This window comes from Micrasema longulum, unplaced genomic scaffold, assembly GCF_059751315.1.
Source record: "Micrasema longulum isolate JH-2025_06_02 unplaced genomic scaffold, ASM5975131v1 h1tg000725l, whole genome shotgun sequence".
Lineage (NCBI taxonomy): Eukaryota > Metazoa > Arthropoda > Insecta > Trichoptera > Brachycentridae > Micrasema > Micrasema longulum.
Window position 1 is genome coordinate 1,550,238 of NW_028277921.1, and position 19,231 is coordinate 1,569,468.

General features: G+C 31.9%; 1 protein-coding gene across 7 annotated transcripts in view; it reads left to right on the top strand.

Moving 5' to 3' along the window:
* The window catches only part of LOC148279403 (uncharacterized), a 197,390-nt gene extending 184,757 nt beyond the window's left edge, over positions 1–12,633 (top strand). For 3 of the 7 annotated variants that reach the window (XM_088229982.1, XM_088229985.1, XM_088229983.1), the window contains exons 14-19: positions 2,675–2,792; positions 5,454–5,629; positions 7,673–7,791; positions 10,045–10,159; positions 11,997–12,171; positions 12,291–12,633. In XM_088229982.1, coding sequence (XP_088086108.1) covers positions 2,675–2,792; positions 5,454–5,629; positions 7,673–7,791; positions 10,045–10,159; positions 11,997–12,003 — 535 coding nt within the window. In that variant the 3' untranslated portion in view covers positions 12,004–12,171; positions 12,291–12,633. Of the gene's footprint in view, positions 1–2,674; positions 2,793–5,453; positions 5,630–7,672; positions 7,792–10,044; positions 10,164–11,996; positions 12,172–12,290 lie in introns of those variants that run through there. The other 4 variants (XM_088229984.1, XM_088229988.1, XM_088229986.1 and 1 more) reach the window with 3 other exon arrangements.
* The last annotated feature ends 6,598 nt before the right edge of the window (positions 12,634–19,231 follow it).

Genomic DNA, 19,231 nt, shown 5'->3' on the forward strand with positions numbered 1-19,231 from the left:
AATCACCTTCGGAAAAAGTTGTCAATTTGCAGAAAACACCCACAGCACTAGAAAAATCTTACGATACTTTAAAAATCATTAAAACTGGTCAAATACATAATAAGATTCTTGTTTGTAATTAAAAAAAAACTTATGTATTCATTGTTTATCGTTTGTTCAAGTCAAAAACATTCCAACTGTTGTGTAAATTTCATAATTCACTTTTTTCACAAAAGTGCTATTATCTCAGTTTTACTTTTCTATGGCTAGCTGCTTTCTGTATAACTTCATTCAATTAGTGCTATCTTCATTTCAAAATTAAAAACAACAGGACAATAAACTTAAAGAGAATTATTTCTTGTAATGAAATTAATAAAAGATATAAAAACTACAGTCAGAAATACAAAGTATTAAGGGAGGAACTTAAAAATATATTAGACAATGGCAATACAATAGCTAATTATTTAAATGCACAACAATCCCATATCTCTAATTGTATTTTTTTTATAAGTATATGAATAGTTTTGTACATTTCGGATACTTTTAATAAAAAATAAAGCCCTTCAAAAGACGGCTTGTAAAAAAATATTAAAAATCGGTGGTGGGGACAATCGAAAACGCCTGTCCCAAGAAGGTACCCAAGAATTGCTTTTTTTTCAGTAATACGAAACGTTAAAATATATTATATTAAATGATGTGTTTGGCGGATCACCATTCTTTTTAACTTGCGCAGGTTGTTAGAACTTTACGTATTTGCAATAATTCTTAGCTGTATAGTTAAATATTTTAAATAAACCGATTTGAAACTAAAAATAAAGCCATAGCGCGTTTCGTTTTGTTTACCACATAATGATGGGGCAATTAATTGAAAAGAGAAACCGAATATCGCGGGAAACGCATTTGTTTTTAGCGCGCTGTGTTCTACGGAGTAATAATATCATATTATATAGTTACACATTGTCTATTCATAAATTTAGCATTTATTACGCAAAAGGTGTTTCAATATTACCCGAGTTTGGTAACAAAGTGCCCGTGTGCCCATCGACCATGTTATGAATATCTCGCCTCACTGTTGAAAACGTTATAAGGTATAACATTATTAGCGGAGCGATTTACTCAGCTGGTTGGCCTGAAGACAATGGCCCATCGCATTTATTAAAGTGTTATCGGTCTTCCAAACAAGAACCAGACAGAAGCCCATAGGAGGATCGTTTATCCTCTTACATCTCCATATGAGATGCGACATCAAGATTACTGTCAATGAACTGTGATCATTTTAATCAGAATATGATTAATCTTTGAATTGTTTTTCAAACATACTAGTACCTACATGCTCATACATTAGGCACTTGACAAATTGATAATTACGCATGACGCTTCTTGGTGTTTCGAAACATACATTTTGACGTTATTATTCATCATCTTTAAGAGGATTATCGTCATTAAGAATTTCATACACATTTAAACAAATATTTACATTGCCTTTACTCGATTATTGTTTTTAAGAAACCACGCAGCTCTTTATCTAAGTTAAATAACCATGTGAAGGGTTGTGGTCCCGTGCTATTTTTGCAGAAGTTCGGTTATTTACGACTTACAGAAGATAGCCCCAAAATTTAAATATTTAGATAAACCGTAAGGACTCAAATATTCCTCAATCAAATCATTTATTAAATCTGCTCGCACATCGCAAGCGCGACGCCGACACCCGGTAACTCAGATGTTGATGGGCCTTTGCTGATCTTGGGATGCTTAAACTAGCGCAAGAGTGTTCAAAGACTCAAAAACCGAGTTGTTTAACCGAGTAATACGATAACAGTGATTTTTGTGTAAAAAATACATTTAAAATCAGTAAACAATAGCCAATCCTTTTTTTATTTGTATCACATCAGGCTAGGACATCCAATTACAATGATAATGCATCCGTGATCTGGTCTCCCTTCTATGTAGGCCGGATAAATCATATCGAATCCGTGCAACATCGTTTTCTAAGAAAAGTAGCATGGATGATTGGCCTCGAGAGGGGAGACTACACTTACGGAGAAATGGAGTCAATGTTAAAAATCTCAAGTCTACGAAACGTATAAATAACATTGACTCCATATTTATGTTTAATTTACTGAATGGTTTAACTGATGTACCAACGTTACTGGAACAAGTGGCATTCAATGTTCCAATTCGCCGGTGGCGAAATAATAATGTGCTGTTCCTCGATCAACACAGCACAAAATATGGCTTGCATGCACCAATGTCCCGATTGTGTCGTGTTGTTAACTCGAGACAAGATCTGGACTTTTTTTGTGTAAGTCTTTATAGATTTTAAAAAATCACTAAGATAGACCGGAGGTAGTAATTTTTTAGATTTTTTTTTGTCCTAGCTTTAATTTTATTTAGTCGTATTTTATTTTATTAGGGCCTGTATTTATTACAAGAAATTGTATTTACTATCGTTAGAATGGACTGCATAAGTCCGTCAAATAAATAAAGACAGCACAGAATATCCAGGCTTGAAAAAATCACATTTATTTTAGTGCGATCTCACTGAAAATCAGTCCCGGCATCTTTCAAACGTCTAAGCTATTAAGCTACGGGGGCCGGTCCCCGATTTTATACTTGTAGGAATATATATTTTTTTTAAATGAAATGATTTAATGAAAATTCTCGGTTATGATAGTCTTTAATTTTGTATTTTCAGAGTTGAGGAGGAGTTCCAGAGGAAAAGGGCGAGAGAAAAGGCATCAATCAGACAGCAGTTGAGGCTCGTCAGTCTAGATGAGTCTTGTTCCAGTCTACCCTCGTCATGGGGAGGACAGGTAAAACCAAATAACAGAGCGTTCTTTTATCCGTGTTTAGCGATTTCCCTGACACGAACGATCGATTTTTAGCGAGAAAACTCCTTTCTACGTTCTTACTTTCGTAATGCATAAAATTAGAAGTATACGTGTTGTTTATTATAATTTCGAAAATGGAAAGATTGAATAGATGAATATCCCATTCAGTGCGCACTATGTGTACCGTCGATACAAAGGTACAAAACACTGGCAGATATAGTCGCCGGTTATAACACAAGAAGAGAAAGCGAAATGTTATTGCGATGTCAATCATACCCATCCATTCATATGACACAAGACGTTCATTGTGTCAACTTAATCTTTTTGAAAAGATTTCACCATTTTCTAATCTAAAATCTAAATCTCAATGCGCAACAAGGAGCTCCATAGATAGCTCTTTTTCCCTTATTTGTAATTTGTATTGAACTAACTTCGAATTAAATAAAACCGTATTTTATATTATCGTGGCAATTAAAACCCGGTATAAAAATCTTGCCCTTTGCGTGATCATTTTATTTTCCGGGAACCTGCTACTCAGCTTTGAATTCGCAGCCCCGTATTTCTAAATATCACGCGACCTTTAGTTATTTCATATTGCACCCTTTCCCCATTCATAAGGCTGTGAAGTTTGTTCCATTGACCTATTTCCTTTACCGGTAGCGAAACAACAGTTGCGTTTCGTATGTACATAACATTATAGTCCAGAATGTTAACGGCAGCACTATGGAAATATTGCATGTATTATATGCAACGTGAATCGAGAACAATCGCTGTCTTGTCACGGTACGGTGCGCGATAGACGCGATGGACGCGATGGACGCGATGGTGCCGATCTGCCGATGCCTATGGCGGGAGCGGTGATCATGCAGCGGGAACAACAACTGGATTCACGCAGTAAAAACATTATTTACTCGTACAAAACGCAACATCACAGTTACAGAAATTCTCACACTTAAATGAAATATTTAACTGGTTCATAGTTTAAATACACCTACCACAAACGACAAAAAAGCAAAACGTCCATACGTACTGAACCTGATGAAATATACATATATTATTAAATATGAAAGTATTGATAGCAATAGTCAAATTTTTCCCCGTATCTAAACGGATGAAAAATAAAGTTGAGGCCTTCCCCCCATTAATGATGTTTGTTATATTTGTATTGAGTTATGAATGCAATAACTTTCTACATCACATTATCAGTATTTCTAGTTTCAGTCTTTTTTATGTTGGCTTCCCTGCATTACTGATCTATGTAAATTTGAAATGGCCAACAATCTCAGTGATTTACGTCGTGACATACGAGTATATCATCAATGCATGGAATTTAGCTTTTTTTTCTTATATCCTTAAAAATATTTAAGATTGTTCTGTTTTTTTTTACCATTATTTTATTGGGAGTATTTTCTTTTTAATGTATTTTAAATCAAAATGTAATAAAGTTTATTAAGCCGAAGAGAATGTTTTATTTGATTATCTAAAAACACCAAATTGTAACACATATCACTAATGGTGGGAAGGCTTCAGTTATGTTTAAAATATAACTATGTAGAATCCTGGGATGGTATTCTGAATCTTCTTTACCTCCTCTAGAGTGGTTAATTTGGGAATCTTTTTTTTTTAATGCTAAGACACTTTTCTTCCTCATTGATGATTAAACATCAAATGATGTATAAAATTGGAAATATCTTATACGGTTTGGTCAATTAAATTTAATTTACTATTTTAGGAAATGTTTAAGGTCGCAATAATGTTCTAAATGAAAATCATCATGTTTGATTTCACGTCTTCATACTTATTTAACGTTCAATCTTCAATGTGGAAAGGTAAAGTGTAAACGCATGCAAAAAATAAAAATCCCCAAATGATTACTCAGAACAACACCAGGTGGCATCAGGTAAAAATCCTGAAAAGGGGAAATCGAGCGAAGAGAAGTCCGCCTCGTAGTTTAGTGGTTGGCGTGTTCGCCTACTTTGCTTAAGATCCTGGGTTCGATCCTGGGAGGGCCAACATAAATCATTTGTTTATAAGGCGGTTTTACACTGCAATATTACACTGTCTGTGGACTGATACCTGAGCGTAATATTGATCACCTTGCCTTCCTGTAACACATGATCGAGATACACTTCATGAAGTTAACTTTTAGGATTTGATGAATAAAAAAAAATATAATGAATTTATAAGGTTTGATTACTTTGCTGAGAAATTGTATTTTTTAGAACGATTAGGTTTTATTAAAAAATATTAAATACATTTTACTTTAAATTTTTTAGGTACATTATTTTTACCTTGTGTCTTTCTTTTGTAAAAAAATATAGATCTGTAGAAAGTTAATAATTTAGCGTTTTTTCTTGTTTAAGCGTTCATATAAAATTTATATAAATAATAAAAACAATTGGTTAATTATTTGTAATTGCATGAGCAAAATGAATTATTTATCTATAGCATCATATCTTATAATGTTTTTCTGGTTAATTTAGAAGCTGTCGTTATTTTCTTAGTTTTTTTTTATCACGCATACACAGTTAAATAAAAAAAATAGAAAAAAACAGGAAAGCGGATTGTTATCAAAAGTCCGTTCAATTATAATTGTTGGCAGAAAAAATATTTAAATCCGATTTTTCGCATTAACTTTTCCAGGGTCGCTCGGAACCAGAGGGCGCTGTGTCTCCCTCCCCGCCCCCCGCCAGCAGAGGCAGCGGTGGCAGCGGGGGCGGAGGGGGCAGAAGGGTCTCCCCCTCCCCCAAGGGGGGCGCCACCCCCTCTCCACGGATAGGGGGCAACAGGGTGGTCAACAAAACCAGCAATGAATACAGGTATGAAGCATTAAAGCCTTTTAAACGGTAACACAAAATGCAATTTTGTTTTTTTTAATGTAAAAAAGTATGTAGGTAAGTTCAGGTTAGCAATAAATTTATTGTGGTTTCCATAAATCATACCCTTGGTTATTTTTTTTTTTGTTTTGAGCTGTTATAGTTAACTGATATTGGGTTATCTTACGCCTCAATATTTAAATCCACTAAATTGTGGGACGTAATGGTATTCAGTGTTTTTATTTATTTTTGTTTTGAGTTTTGAAACTGATAAAATTTCAATTCTTCGGATTGAAGAATTTTAGAATACCGCTTTGTTAATTACTTATAGGTACTACCTAATTTAATACTTATAGCCTGGCCAATTTATTTAAAGATGGACCCTGTCCATTTATGTTAACACAAAATACAATGAAATAGAAAATCCCAAATAAGAACAAAAAGCAAATTGCGGGAACGTAATAAAAGAAAAACGTTTCAAAATAAAGCTTAACTTTACAAGCAGATATTTTAGGTGTTTATTGCCAATTTTAATTATTTACAAAACAATTAGAGCCATCAATGGTGTGGCATTTCTGTTTTTGTGCTAAAAATGTAGCTACAAATCGCGACGCCAGACTCATAAACCACGTGAGTTTCAATTAATACTTCGCCCAATTAGAAATTATTAAGAGAATTCGTGGTCTGACTTTTCTTCATGCAAATGTATCCTCGTATTTTTTCCCTGGATTATGGTACTAGAGCGATGATTTTTTACCTAATATAGACAAACCACTAGCGTGTTCCTAACGTTTGTTTTTTTAATATTTTTATAAATTATTGTCTTTTGTAGGACTTTCCATCCAAAAACCCTTAAAAGTGCCTAATTTTATTTGCCGTCTTAATACAACTATTTTTGAAAATATCTAAACTTATTTAAAAATTTATTTCTTTTAAAAATCTAAATTGGTTCAGTTTTTGGGGTCCGGAAACAGGACTACGAGACCTCGATTTTTCTTTTATAATACATTTTCGAATTTATAATATAAGTATGGATTATTAAACCAAATTCTTCTTCCTGTATTAGGAGGTAAATAGCATTAACCCTAATTTCTTTAATAACGAAGACAAAAATATATATTTTTTTAAACTGAAACTCTTCACCACAGAGAGGTTTACTTCTAGGATTGTTCTTTAGGACAGTATTAAAAAAGGTAAGAATAAAAAACTCTAACTCTAAAAGAATAATTTGTTTTATAAAAAAAGGAAAAGTAATAATTATATATTTTTACAAATAGGCACCCTTTTTTTTAAAGGATCAATCTTTAGTCATCCTTGCAAAAAACTTTTTTAAGGTCAACCAGAACAACATTTTTTTACTAGTAATAAAATAGTGTTTTTTTCTATCATGGATAAAAAATCATATAGGTTTACTGTTGTTTAGCCATACAAAAAAATCTTTCTGGTACAACATTAAATGTATCTCCATTTTTAGCATTAAAATAGTTTATAATAACCAAGAAAAAAACATAATTATATTAAAAACAAATAATATATTTTAGGACAAGAATTTACTTTAAAGCCTCTTTAAAAAAATATCAAATGTTTTAAGTATAAAAAATCTCTAATTTGTCTCTCCTGAAAAGTTGGGTTTTTGGAGATACTGTCATAAATGTAAACCTCTAGCGTACACATACTCATAGGAAGCTGTTAATATAAAAACATTACAACAGAGATGGAGAACATTTTAAAGAAGCGAAAAACTTTTTCCTAAAATGAAATGAGAATTGAAAAACCTTTCTCTAAAATTTTCTTAATTTATGTTGTAATATGTTAATATTTACATCTCCCTAGAAAGTTAAATCCAGTTCTTGTCTGCAAAAAATTGAACTAACGAATGAATATTGAGTTTAGAATAGCTTTTAATATCTTTGATTAATTTGGTATCTTTCAAACAACGCGATTAATAATCAAATGCGTAATAAAGTGTGAATGGGTAATCATAATAATGTATTTCTCGCCTATCTAGTTAAGGCTAATGCTTGTTTCCTTCCCCGCCCCCTGCAGGCAGCCTCGCGAGTACAAGGACTACCGGCGCGCCCCCTCCACCCCCGTGCTGCCCCCCGCCGTGCACCCGCCCGCCTGCTACAACATGCCCCGCGCCACCCCCGCCAGAGGACAGATCGGTAATGTCACCACCCGAACCCGCCTACCTCACTACCTCACTAATCCGATACCCACTAAATATAATTAAACTCTTCAATCATCATCGCTTTCTCATTTAGTTAAGCCCAACTGCTTCATATCGCTTTATGTAATATACTTGTAATTTAGCAATCGGTGTATAAAATATTTCAAATGTTCGCTCTTAAATCTAGGTAGGTGTATAATAAACCACTTTTTAAAGCATAGTAAGCGAGTACTTACAATGTAAATACCAGATTTTATTTTATTTTTAAATAATTTTACGAAGCATTTTTGTTTGTTGAATGTAACAGTTTTTAACGATTTTTTTATTTATTTATTATTTATTTGGAAGTTCAACAAGGATACATAGAATACATACAATTTTTATGTAAGCTTTTGCTAACATTCTTTATACATATCCTCAATTAAAGAACTCCACCATCTTTCATAAATTATATAAAATAAGTATGTAGCTTAATTAAATAAATTTAAGTAATAATAAAGATTAAGTGAAATATAAGAATTCAATTGAGTTAAAGAAATAAAATTAAGTTAAACATAAGAAACATTTTTTTAAAGAAAAGAGAAAACAAGAACATATAAGATGTAATAAAATAAACTAAAATTAATTTACATACACAAAAATAAAGATTAGGCATATCATTCAAGAAATAAAGTTTAAAAAAAATTACAATCGATAAATGTCAATGATAATTTTTTTCTGTTTTGTTATAAAGTCTTAACATTCTTGTAAGAGGGTTAAAATAATATAATATAATAATGATAATGTAATACAATAATACAGGAATAAAAAAATTGGCTGGAAAAATATGATACTTTTTCGGTGTTTTACGCCGATTAGCAACGAAAAATAATTCCGTAATCAATAAATGAATTATATTGACATAACATTGTTTATTTGATTACTTCACTTTTTTTTCTTTTCCATATGAAAACCCGTGTCGAAGCATTCATTTATTTTTATTTTTATATTATGTTTAGTTATTTTACTTTTTTTTTTTTAATTTTCATTGTTTTTGTTTATGTTTGAAACCACGAAAACACACGAGGCAAAAATTGTGTTTACGCTCTTCTCATTTTTCTATTTTACTTAAAACAAGTGAAATATGTAGCATTATTTAAGTGTTTGATAAGTAGACCAAACTTCACAAGGAAAAGAAAATAAAGTTGTAGCTTTAATCGAATAAAGTAATTTGTACATTTTTTCATCTACAATTTGTATTTAGTAAAAATAGGTCAATGAAAAATAAAATAGGTAAATGCTTTTATTGCGTGAAGTGTTACGGAAGTTATGGATGTAATGTAGGCTAAGTTGAGAGCGGCGCTAATGGTTAACTGTGTATAGTGATACAATATTTAATATATAGATTTGTGCATGCATCGTAAACTAAGCAGAAGAAGTATCGCTTTATTAACTCGATTCATCGGTGTTCCCTTGTTATACACAACAAACCTAACACAACTGAAGGATAATATGATAATAACATAACAACACTTAGATATTCTGAACGGCCATTCTTCCACAGTCTGTTTTCTATATTATTCTGGAAGCGACCGTGGCCGGATATGAAAGAGCTCCCCACGCTTACCCTAAAACCATTTAAAAGACCGTGGGTCTTGCTATCGGTTTCCCTCATACTGCAAAACAATATTTTTTGTCGAAAATCGAGTAGCTGTTTTAATCATCTATTTCATAAACCGCCATTATAATTTAATTTAACTCTAATGCCCCGTTCACTGGGAGTTTTCGTTCTCATGACCAAATTTCAATTTATGTAAACAGTAGCAAAAAATATTTATTCACTCGTATGATCTAGTAACTAAAATTATTATCGTTATTATGAAGGATAACCTAACTCTGACACCTTTTATACAATTAACCATAAAATGAATTCCACAATCGTGAAATCAACACAGTTTATTTCAATTTAATCTAGTCATAGTGAAAGGATTCAGTATTTTTTACATTTGACAATTATATTATAACATATAGGATGTAGGCAGCACTACTTCCCTTTGCTGGGAAAGGTCAGTACAAAAACATAAGTTCGATTCGTACCAAGAAACATCGGGCTCCTCCGACAAAATATGACTTTCCATCCATCCCACAAATCTCTTAAAGACCAGAGTTCCGAAAACATCGGTCACCACTTGTGGAGTACCCCTGAGAATTACCGTCGAAGGATAGTAAGGCCGTTGTGGCTGTGGCTTGAGATATACTGATCTTATAGGAGGTTGGGAGGCGGACCCTGATAACTACCGGAGGGAGTTCGCCAGGGGTAGGAGGCCCCCTAGCAGCTCGGGCTCCGAACTGTCCCACAGCGGCCGGCTGGTCACGCCGCCAAGGTAACCAACCATTAAAGGCAAGGACGACTCTTACCACCGGGATCTGTACTATGTCATACAAACCACGCACCGAGCTTGCCAAACAAATGGGAAGAAATAATTATGGATCCCAATGACGTATAATAAATAAACCCGTTACTTCTGTACTAGCTGCATCCTAAATATAGCAAATATTGCATTGCCCTCAACAGTTTGAAAAAAATATATAGCAAATCACAATACACGGTATACACAGTATACCATTCATGTAAAAATGATATAAACCTACCTTTTCCTTGGTTTAAATTATTTTTGTCTACCTCGTTACCTTAGAAACGACACTAGCTGACAGCTGGCAATATTTTGAAAAGTGTGCCTCAAAATAATTAAAGTTGTTTTAAGGTTTATCTGTTTTTTTTTGCCGTGTAAATACTGTTTGTTTTTGGCTAGTTTTACAAAGAATGGTAAAAGCCATAATAAATGAAAAAATAATTATTAAAAAACACATGTGTATGCACTAGATGCCGCACTAAGCACCTGTCTTGGGTTCCATTCAACTTAAGTTCCGGAACTTAACTTGTAGTCGGTAAACGTGAAGCAGCGTGAAAAGGCGCGACGACATACATCCGAATGCAGCTGGTATTTTTTTACTCAACTACGCGTTTCGCACCGCAACGTTGACGCGATAATGCTCATTTTTCGGAACATAATTTCAAACTATCGTTCTATGAAGCATTATCTCTCTTAATTATACCGTTGTGTTCCAAATATACTATATTTCAAAGTATTTCATAAATTCGATTGTATTTAGGAATGAAACCATTTATATATTTTGTTTACCATAATTGCTGCGCAATTAAAGCATTTTTTCATCACACACAAAAGTATATTTCTGCGTGGCATCACGTCAGATCATAACGAAAGTCCGTCAGAGAAGGAAAGCACGGAAGGCAATTACCCACAAATAAAAATGCCTTTTCCTTCGCCTCAGTAACGTGTCATTTATTTATACGTCATTGGAGTATTCAACGTTGTTTTCTTCTTTAATAGTTTATTTATCAGAAGGAGTACCAAAAGAATATATTTTACTAAATCTAGTAAGTAATAAAAGTACCGGATCCCCTTTGGTTATTGTCAATTTTCATCTCAATCAAAAATGACAATATTCAATTCAAGGTGACGAGGAATCCATGACTTTTAAGCGGCCATTTTATAAGAGATATTTGCTATTTAACGCACTTTCTTGACTTTATTTAAAGAATTATCACATTTTAAAAACTGAGACACATATTTGAATACTTTTTTTACAAATTATTCTAATTTCGTCAAAATAAAATGGAATTTTTTATCTCAAATCACATCCTTATGCATAATTTGACATGAATTCAACATTTCAGCAAACAATATTTCCTTTCTGTCTTCGGCACGAATACTTTGCACACTTCCTGTTTCTTGTCTTGTAAACGATTTCATGCACGTATTTCAAATTTAGAAGATTTATTCGAATAATATTATAAATTATAAATAAGTGTTTTATGAAAAAAACACGGTTAGTACAAAATTGCTGAGATGATACATATTTATGAAAAGCTGTTATTCCAACCTCCATCTCATTTCCATTAAAATAATTAAACATTCATTACCCACGCCTAAGTTTGAGTATAGCGCTACATATTAATTTTGTTTGCCATTAAGATTCGCAGTAATGAGTAGTTTTCGTTAAAACGACGAAGATTTTCGCATAGAATTATAATATTTGCTTTGAAACCATATACTTAACGCATTGTAATAGCCTGAATTAACATAATTGATAATAATTAATCTGTAATGGTTTGAGTCATGAATCTGATTACAACAGGTGGTGAGAGCAACACCGCGGGGTGTTCTGGTCAGCGGTAAAGTAAAGCGGAACTAACACAACCCATCCTGAGACAATAATATTCTAGTCAAACTAATTTACTTTCCACTTCCCGATATTCCCGTTGACTCCTCAGAACGAAGGTGCTTCTCGGTGCTTGGATGGTTCTTTAAAGGTTGGTATTGAGAGTTGATGAATCACGTTTTAAATTAGAATTTTACGGCCATTTTTGATGTTTGAAATATAAACACAGAAAACTTTTATGAAATATTAATTAGAAATGTTTTTTTACAGATCAACTTAGACCGACTTGAAGAGGCGTTCATCAAATCGTGAGAAGTGACTTCATGCACTATTTATGCAAATACGTCATGTATTGTGCTAATCATAGGGTGAAACCTCCATGTACATAATATATACAACGTGTAATCTGACAAGTTAATAGTCAACGTAAGACTAGAGTAAGTTTATAATATGATATACTCGTATATATCAATCCGGATATCACGATCGCAGATTTTGGGAGTTGAATTCCGACATCACAGTTTTTTTTTTCTAGTTACAATTTCAAATCAATCAATTCTAACTTTAGGCAATTTTTGAGTCATTTTACTTTTATGTTAATTGTTGGAAAAAATGTTATATAATAGTTTAAAATCAACAAAAGTGTGTGTTTTAACCCTAACTACCTCTCCAGTTTTTGTTTATATTTCTATATCTCTTCGGATACATTTCTATACGTTTATAAAATCGCTATAATTTTATGTAAATACGAGTGCCTATTAAATGATTCTCAGAAATATGGTAGAACCGATATACGAGTACTAAACCAAATACAAATAAAAGAGTAATGCTAAGAAAATTATTTCTACTCATTTCCCAAAAGGTACAAATACCTATAAATATACACATGACGTGGTGCTTAATTCTAGATCATTTATACTAACCGTTAATACTTAATATAAATACGCATGTTTACAGAAAAATAACATTAAACAATTCAATCTAAGAACTGTATATGTAATTGTAGGGCTATTTTAATACCTTACTGTTGTATGTTCGTATAATATCATGTTATAAATGTTGACAGTTATATATTTATAATATTTCTTACAATGTTTTAGGAAGCGAAGAATTTTGGGAACTGTTACCATGTTTTTTTTTGTTATATTTTGTAAAAGAAATCGAATTATATGTTTGGAAATAACGATTTGATCACCTTAATTTTGAAATTATTACAAAATATCAGTATCTGTTACTTTACCGATGAATATAATATTGTGTAGGTTTAAGTAATATAAAAATTATTAATATTAAATATAACCAAAATAATAATTATTGTAAATATTAACAAATTGTACAGAATATCTTATAAAATAACTAAAACTATGACAAACGACGAACCTAAATTCCTAGGGACAACGTGTAGAAATAAATTATAATATATTGTCTAATTACTTTGCTCAAATACTTCAATTTTAAGAAATGTGTATTCAAAATAACATTATGTGTATTGTCATAAATGTATTTCAATCAATAAACATATGAAATAAAACATAAATTTAACAGACCAATAAGTAAAGTGTATTATTTTTAATATATTTATAAACACTAAGGTGTAATTTTACACTTGTTTTCCATGCGAAGTTCGGGTTCTAGATTTGATTCCTGGTGAGATTGCAGTAATTAATTTAATGGAATTGGCAAATTATAATAAAATAAAAGCTTTGTTTTTACATTTATACACATTAGTTTATTATAGTAATATAATGCAATGAGGAAGTTGAGTGGTTCCTTTATTTTTTTTATTATTTATCAATAGAAATGGACTATCAAACGCAGGCAACATTTTTCTTTCATAATATATATTTATGTATCGTATTATCAGCGCTATGATTTTTTTAAGCTTTGTGATTTTAAAATTACTCCACCTGTGACGTAAGTTCTCTACGGTGAATTGTCCAGGGTGGTATTCTGAACGCAAATGCATTTTTAACGCGTATTTACGTACTTAATACACGCCAACCAAGCGATCTCTTCGCGCGCAATTCTGTTCAAAATACCAGCCTTGGGGTGGTATTCTAAATCTTTTGTGCCCCCTAGGGGCTCTAGAGAGTGATTAATTTTTGGACTTTTATTTTTTGCTTGCGTTTACATTTTGCTTTGCCAAATAAATAAGAACACGTGAAATCGAAAATAAAGATTTTCATTAAGAACGTTATTGGGATCTTAAGCATTACTCAAAACACTTAATTAGGTTGAATTGACCAAACCGCATACGATTTTTTTCCGTTATTTAAACAGTTTTATACATCATCGGACGCTTAATCATCAGTGTGGTCATTATATGCAGCAAAGTGTCGTCGTATTAAAAAAATAATCCCCAAATGGATCACTCTCTAGGGGGTAGAAAATATTCACAATACCACCACAGGTGAGTTGGCTTGCCAGGTACCCGGAAAATTATCACAACATTCTGTCATTGGTTGGTTTTGGAGAAATAGTGACGTTGCTCAAAGCAATTCATTTTTATTAAAATCATTTTTATAATTATTTTTGTACATTTTCGAGAAACATCGCTCTAAAATTTAATTATTTAATTTTTACCGCGTATACGAAAACATTTTTTTATATCCTGTTTCATGTTGCACAAAACTTCTTCATTACAGTTACGAGAGAACACTCCTCCAATCAACGTCATTTTGTATTACCCGTCAATGGGAGGACTACTCTCCCAAAACTATAGTTGTATTCTTTCAATAAAATAAACTTATATGTGGAACACCTCCATGGGGTAAAGGCTATTTGACCCACGCACGGAAGGTTCCGGGTTCGATTCCTGGCGAGAACACAAAAATTATATATTATTATTCTTAAGCCTGGGTGTTCTGTGCTGTAATTTACCACTGTAGTTGGGTGTCATGGCCTGTTTTGTTGCAAAAAAAACACAAACAATTACGTTTTAAAATAATTTACTTTCATCGGGCCAGGGCACCGATTACAATGGGAAGTTAACAGAGTTATCTTCAACTGTCTATAAAGAAAAATCTATATTTGTGTACGAAAATGAGTGTATTCGCATGAACATTTAAAGTATCTTCGTCGATAACCTATAATTGAACACGTTTAAAAGAAGAAAATGTATGCAAATTTAGCTTTTCATACCGAAAACTTAATTTTACTTTGTGGATAAAATTGCAAGTAAATATTCATTTCCATGAGTTATCTTCGACTGTCTATAAAGAAATAAGAAATAAATATTGTACGAAAATGTACTCATTTATATAATCAAATATACTATTTGCATGAACATTTAAAGTATCTTCGTCGGTAACCTATAATTGAACATGTTTAGAAGAAAGATTGTATGCTATGCATATTCTGCTTTTCATACAGAAAACATAATTTTACTTTATTGATCAAATTGAAGATAAATGATAACTTCCCATTGTAATCGGGGCCCTGAGCGTATTATGTTGTAACATAGTAAGATGATTGAACAATATTTGAGTATGTCCAAATGCTTGCAGACTGGCTGGATTTCCTCCCTAGGGAGTTAATTATATTTAAATTTATTTCAACAGAAAGGGAAAACATTTTTGAGAAGGGAATGATAAAGGTTTCAGCTCTTTTACTTCACAAAAGTCAACAGATGGAAGAGTTGAGGAAATATGGATGTTCAAACATGGGCAGAATTGTGAATGTTACGCAGTGTGTAAAGTGGCCACTTATACGGATAGAGTCTTGAACTTACAGGTACAAATCTTAAAAATTATCGTACCTGTAAAAATAAAGATTGAGGCAAAAGACAACAAAATATTATTTGATTTTGTTAACGTTTTGCCAATTAACAAACATTGTCAGTATAAGATAGTGATAGATCATTTCCTCGATTGCAGTTTTAAATCCAAAATAAACCACCAGATCATGACCCGACAAGTATCGGCACAGCAGCTGATGGTACCACGACAGAAAAACTACTATGGTGACAGAACAATGGGTAGTGTAGTACCAAAACTGTACAATTTAATACCAGCTGAAAATCGTGAAGAAAAAAACCTAATTTCATTTTAAAAAATAGTGAAAAAATTATTGAACAGCAAGTGAAACTTAAGCGTGCATATAAATATATTTTATTCTTCAAATTATTATTAAACTATGTACTTACTTATAAATTTAAAAAAAAAAAAAAAATTATGTAACCCGCAGACAAGCTTCGGCTTTACGGGAACAAAAATACAATTATGTATGTTACTTATTTGTTAAAATGAATAAAACTTTAGAAAAATATATATAAAAAAACCAGCCAATGACAGGACATACGCCCTGTAAATGCCGAGACTTCCATATTCCCTTCTCAAAAATGATTTCCCTCTCTGTCGAAATAAATTTAAAAATGATTGAAGTCTATTCACTTGTGGTTAAGCAAGGTTGTAGTGGGTGAGCATATTTCAAGCCAACTGTATCACTCCTTTTAAAATTATCAAAGGATACTAATCGAAAGGTCTTTCTAAAGTGGCCGTGCATACGATGCAAAAATATTTGTAATAATGGACGCCACAGTAGGTAAGGTAAGTCACGATTGCCGAGTTCAACACAAATCACGCCAACACGAAGTGCCGTTAAGGGTAACCGGTGACCGGTGAGCGGTGAGCGTGCTGGCGTGAGAGGGCTGGGCGCTTTCTACAATTACCACTGCAGGGGAAAAGAAGGTTTTTCTGTCGGTAGCCGTTTACTTGTGTACTTAACCTTTTATGAACTTTTACACCAGATGGAAGAGTACTTTTACAATAATGATTGATTTATTTGTACTTAAATGTTATGATGACTTTGTCAAAGTTCAACTATAGTTTTTTAGACACAGAAGGAAATTACGTAAATCAAAATAAAATTCAATTAAACTGGAATCTAAAGAATTGATTAGTACATAACTCAAACTGTTTAAATGACAACTGGATGTTTCTTAAATGGCATTTGGCACCAGACTCTATTAGGCTTTTTCCTTATTAAATGAAAATGTCGTTTAAAAACTAGTTATAAAAAGGCAAAAATAAATATCATTAAACTTTAAAAAATATCGAATGTCAACGCTTTCTTGAAAGTATAAGCGAAGCAATAAAACTACTATCTGAAATAATGTTATATAATACAACGTTGTTTTTTTAAACCGAGCTCTGAGAAGCATTCTTGGTTTGAAATGGGATTCCCATGTCAAGGATATTTATCGTAACACAAAAATACTTCCTTTCAAGGTAATGGCACTGTATGACATCACTAACACTATTTCAAACATCATAAACTTTTCTGCTCACACAAATTTAAAACTTACATTTAATCATGAAATTCACAACTATAATACACGACATGCAAAAAATCTTCATATTTCTAAATTTTGTTCCACGAAGTTCGGCAAAAGGTCTCTGGAATACATTGGTCGTATACAATTTAATAAACTGCCTGATGACCTTAAAAATGAAATGTCGAGTGGTAAATCTCAAAGACCAGAAATGAAGACCTATTTCTTGAATCTTTTTGAAAGTGATAGTTTTTAGCTCAGTTTCTGTGAATAGTCTATATATTGTGTTTTAGGTTTAAATGTTTTTCTTTTCTTTTTTTAATATTAAGTTCACAGAATGTTTAAATGTTTTTATTTTCTTTTTTAATATTAATTTCACAGAATGTTTAAATGTTTTTATTTTCTTCTTTAATATTAAGTTCACAGATTGTTTAAATGTTTTCTTTCCTTTTTTAATATTAAGTTCATAGATTGTTAAAATTTGTTAAAATTTTTATTGTTTAAATGTATACTATGTATTGTTACAAGAAATGTTCTATTTTTTTTATGTACCGTCCCAAATGAGTTTTCTCGTACAACTCCTGGGAATATAATATCATGATATTCATGTCTTATATGTTTTATTAATAAATAACAAAAAAATAAATAAAAAAAAACAACTTTGTTTTTAACAAAGTTATTTTTTGTTTTTTTTGCCGACCGGTTTCAAAGCTGCACAAGCTTTTTTATCAAAGTATAATTAACCGAAGTTAAGTATGCCTTGTCAAAGAAACTTGTGTAGCTTTGAAACTGGTCAAATATATCAAAGTATACTTAACCGAAGTTAAGAATACCCTGTCAAAGAAGCTTGTGTAACTTTGAAACCGGTCAGTGGAAAAATAAGTTGTTTAATTTTTTATTTGATTTATTTATTTATTATATATACGGCCTAAGCCAATTACAACAGTTACATAAAGAAACATAAATGCAAGAAACTGAACAAAAAGAACATAAAACTATGTAGCAACGACAAACAAGGGCAAAACAATAATGGTATACTTTATATTCATATAAACGAAAGACATAAGACTTCGAGCTAAACCATGCCAATCCAACTTCATCCCATACTGTTTAGTCGCGAAGAGATCTATTTGTTTTATTAAAATTAATAATCACAAAGTTAGTGCTGCAAATATAAATTTTATAAAATATGAATTAATTCGAATGCAAAAAAATCAAACTCACTCGACGCAGACGATAACGAGACGAATTTTTTGATATCTTTTCTCATAAAAATGTGAATAGGCTTAACAAAAGTTAAATATTTGGTGTAATAATGAGAAATCTTATCCGGTAATTTTATTATTTGTATTTCTACGCAATTCCAAAATGTTTACCCCGTACCTATTTTAATAGTTTTGCATTTCAAGTCATTTTTGTCAAATTGTAAAGTAGTAAAATAATAATGATACCGCTGTAAATTTTATCTTTAGATGTGAAGAGTGTAAAAATCATCCATTGTGATATCGGAAAAAATCGCAACTATAATAATTTTGATAAATTTTAACAAAACCAAATTACATTCCATTATTCATTAACAACGAACTAATAAAGAATAAAGATTTTTACTAAATGCGTTGTACTATAATATACACGTACAAAATATTTTTTACCATCGTATTAAGGAAATTCAGAGTCCACTACTTAGCTTCAATACATTACATAATGTTTATTCGACTTCTGGAGTTTATATCAAAACAATATAAGGTTATTGTAATGTAAGAGTTCGTCGAAGGGTCATCTCGGGTTGTATCAGTTCAAGACCTCGGAAAGCAACGTTATCGCTGTCGAGTTGAAATATTCTGTCAGGTTAATAAACCTCCCTAACTTCTGCACCCCTGGAATGGTCAGTAGACTTTGCATCGCGGCGCCAATCTTTGTTAGAGCTTTTAAAAGCTTC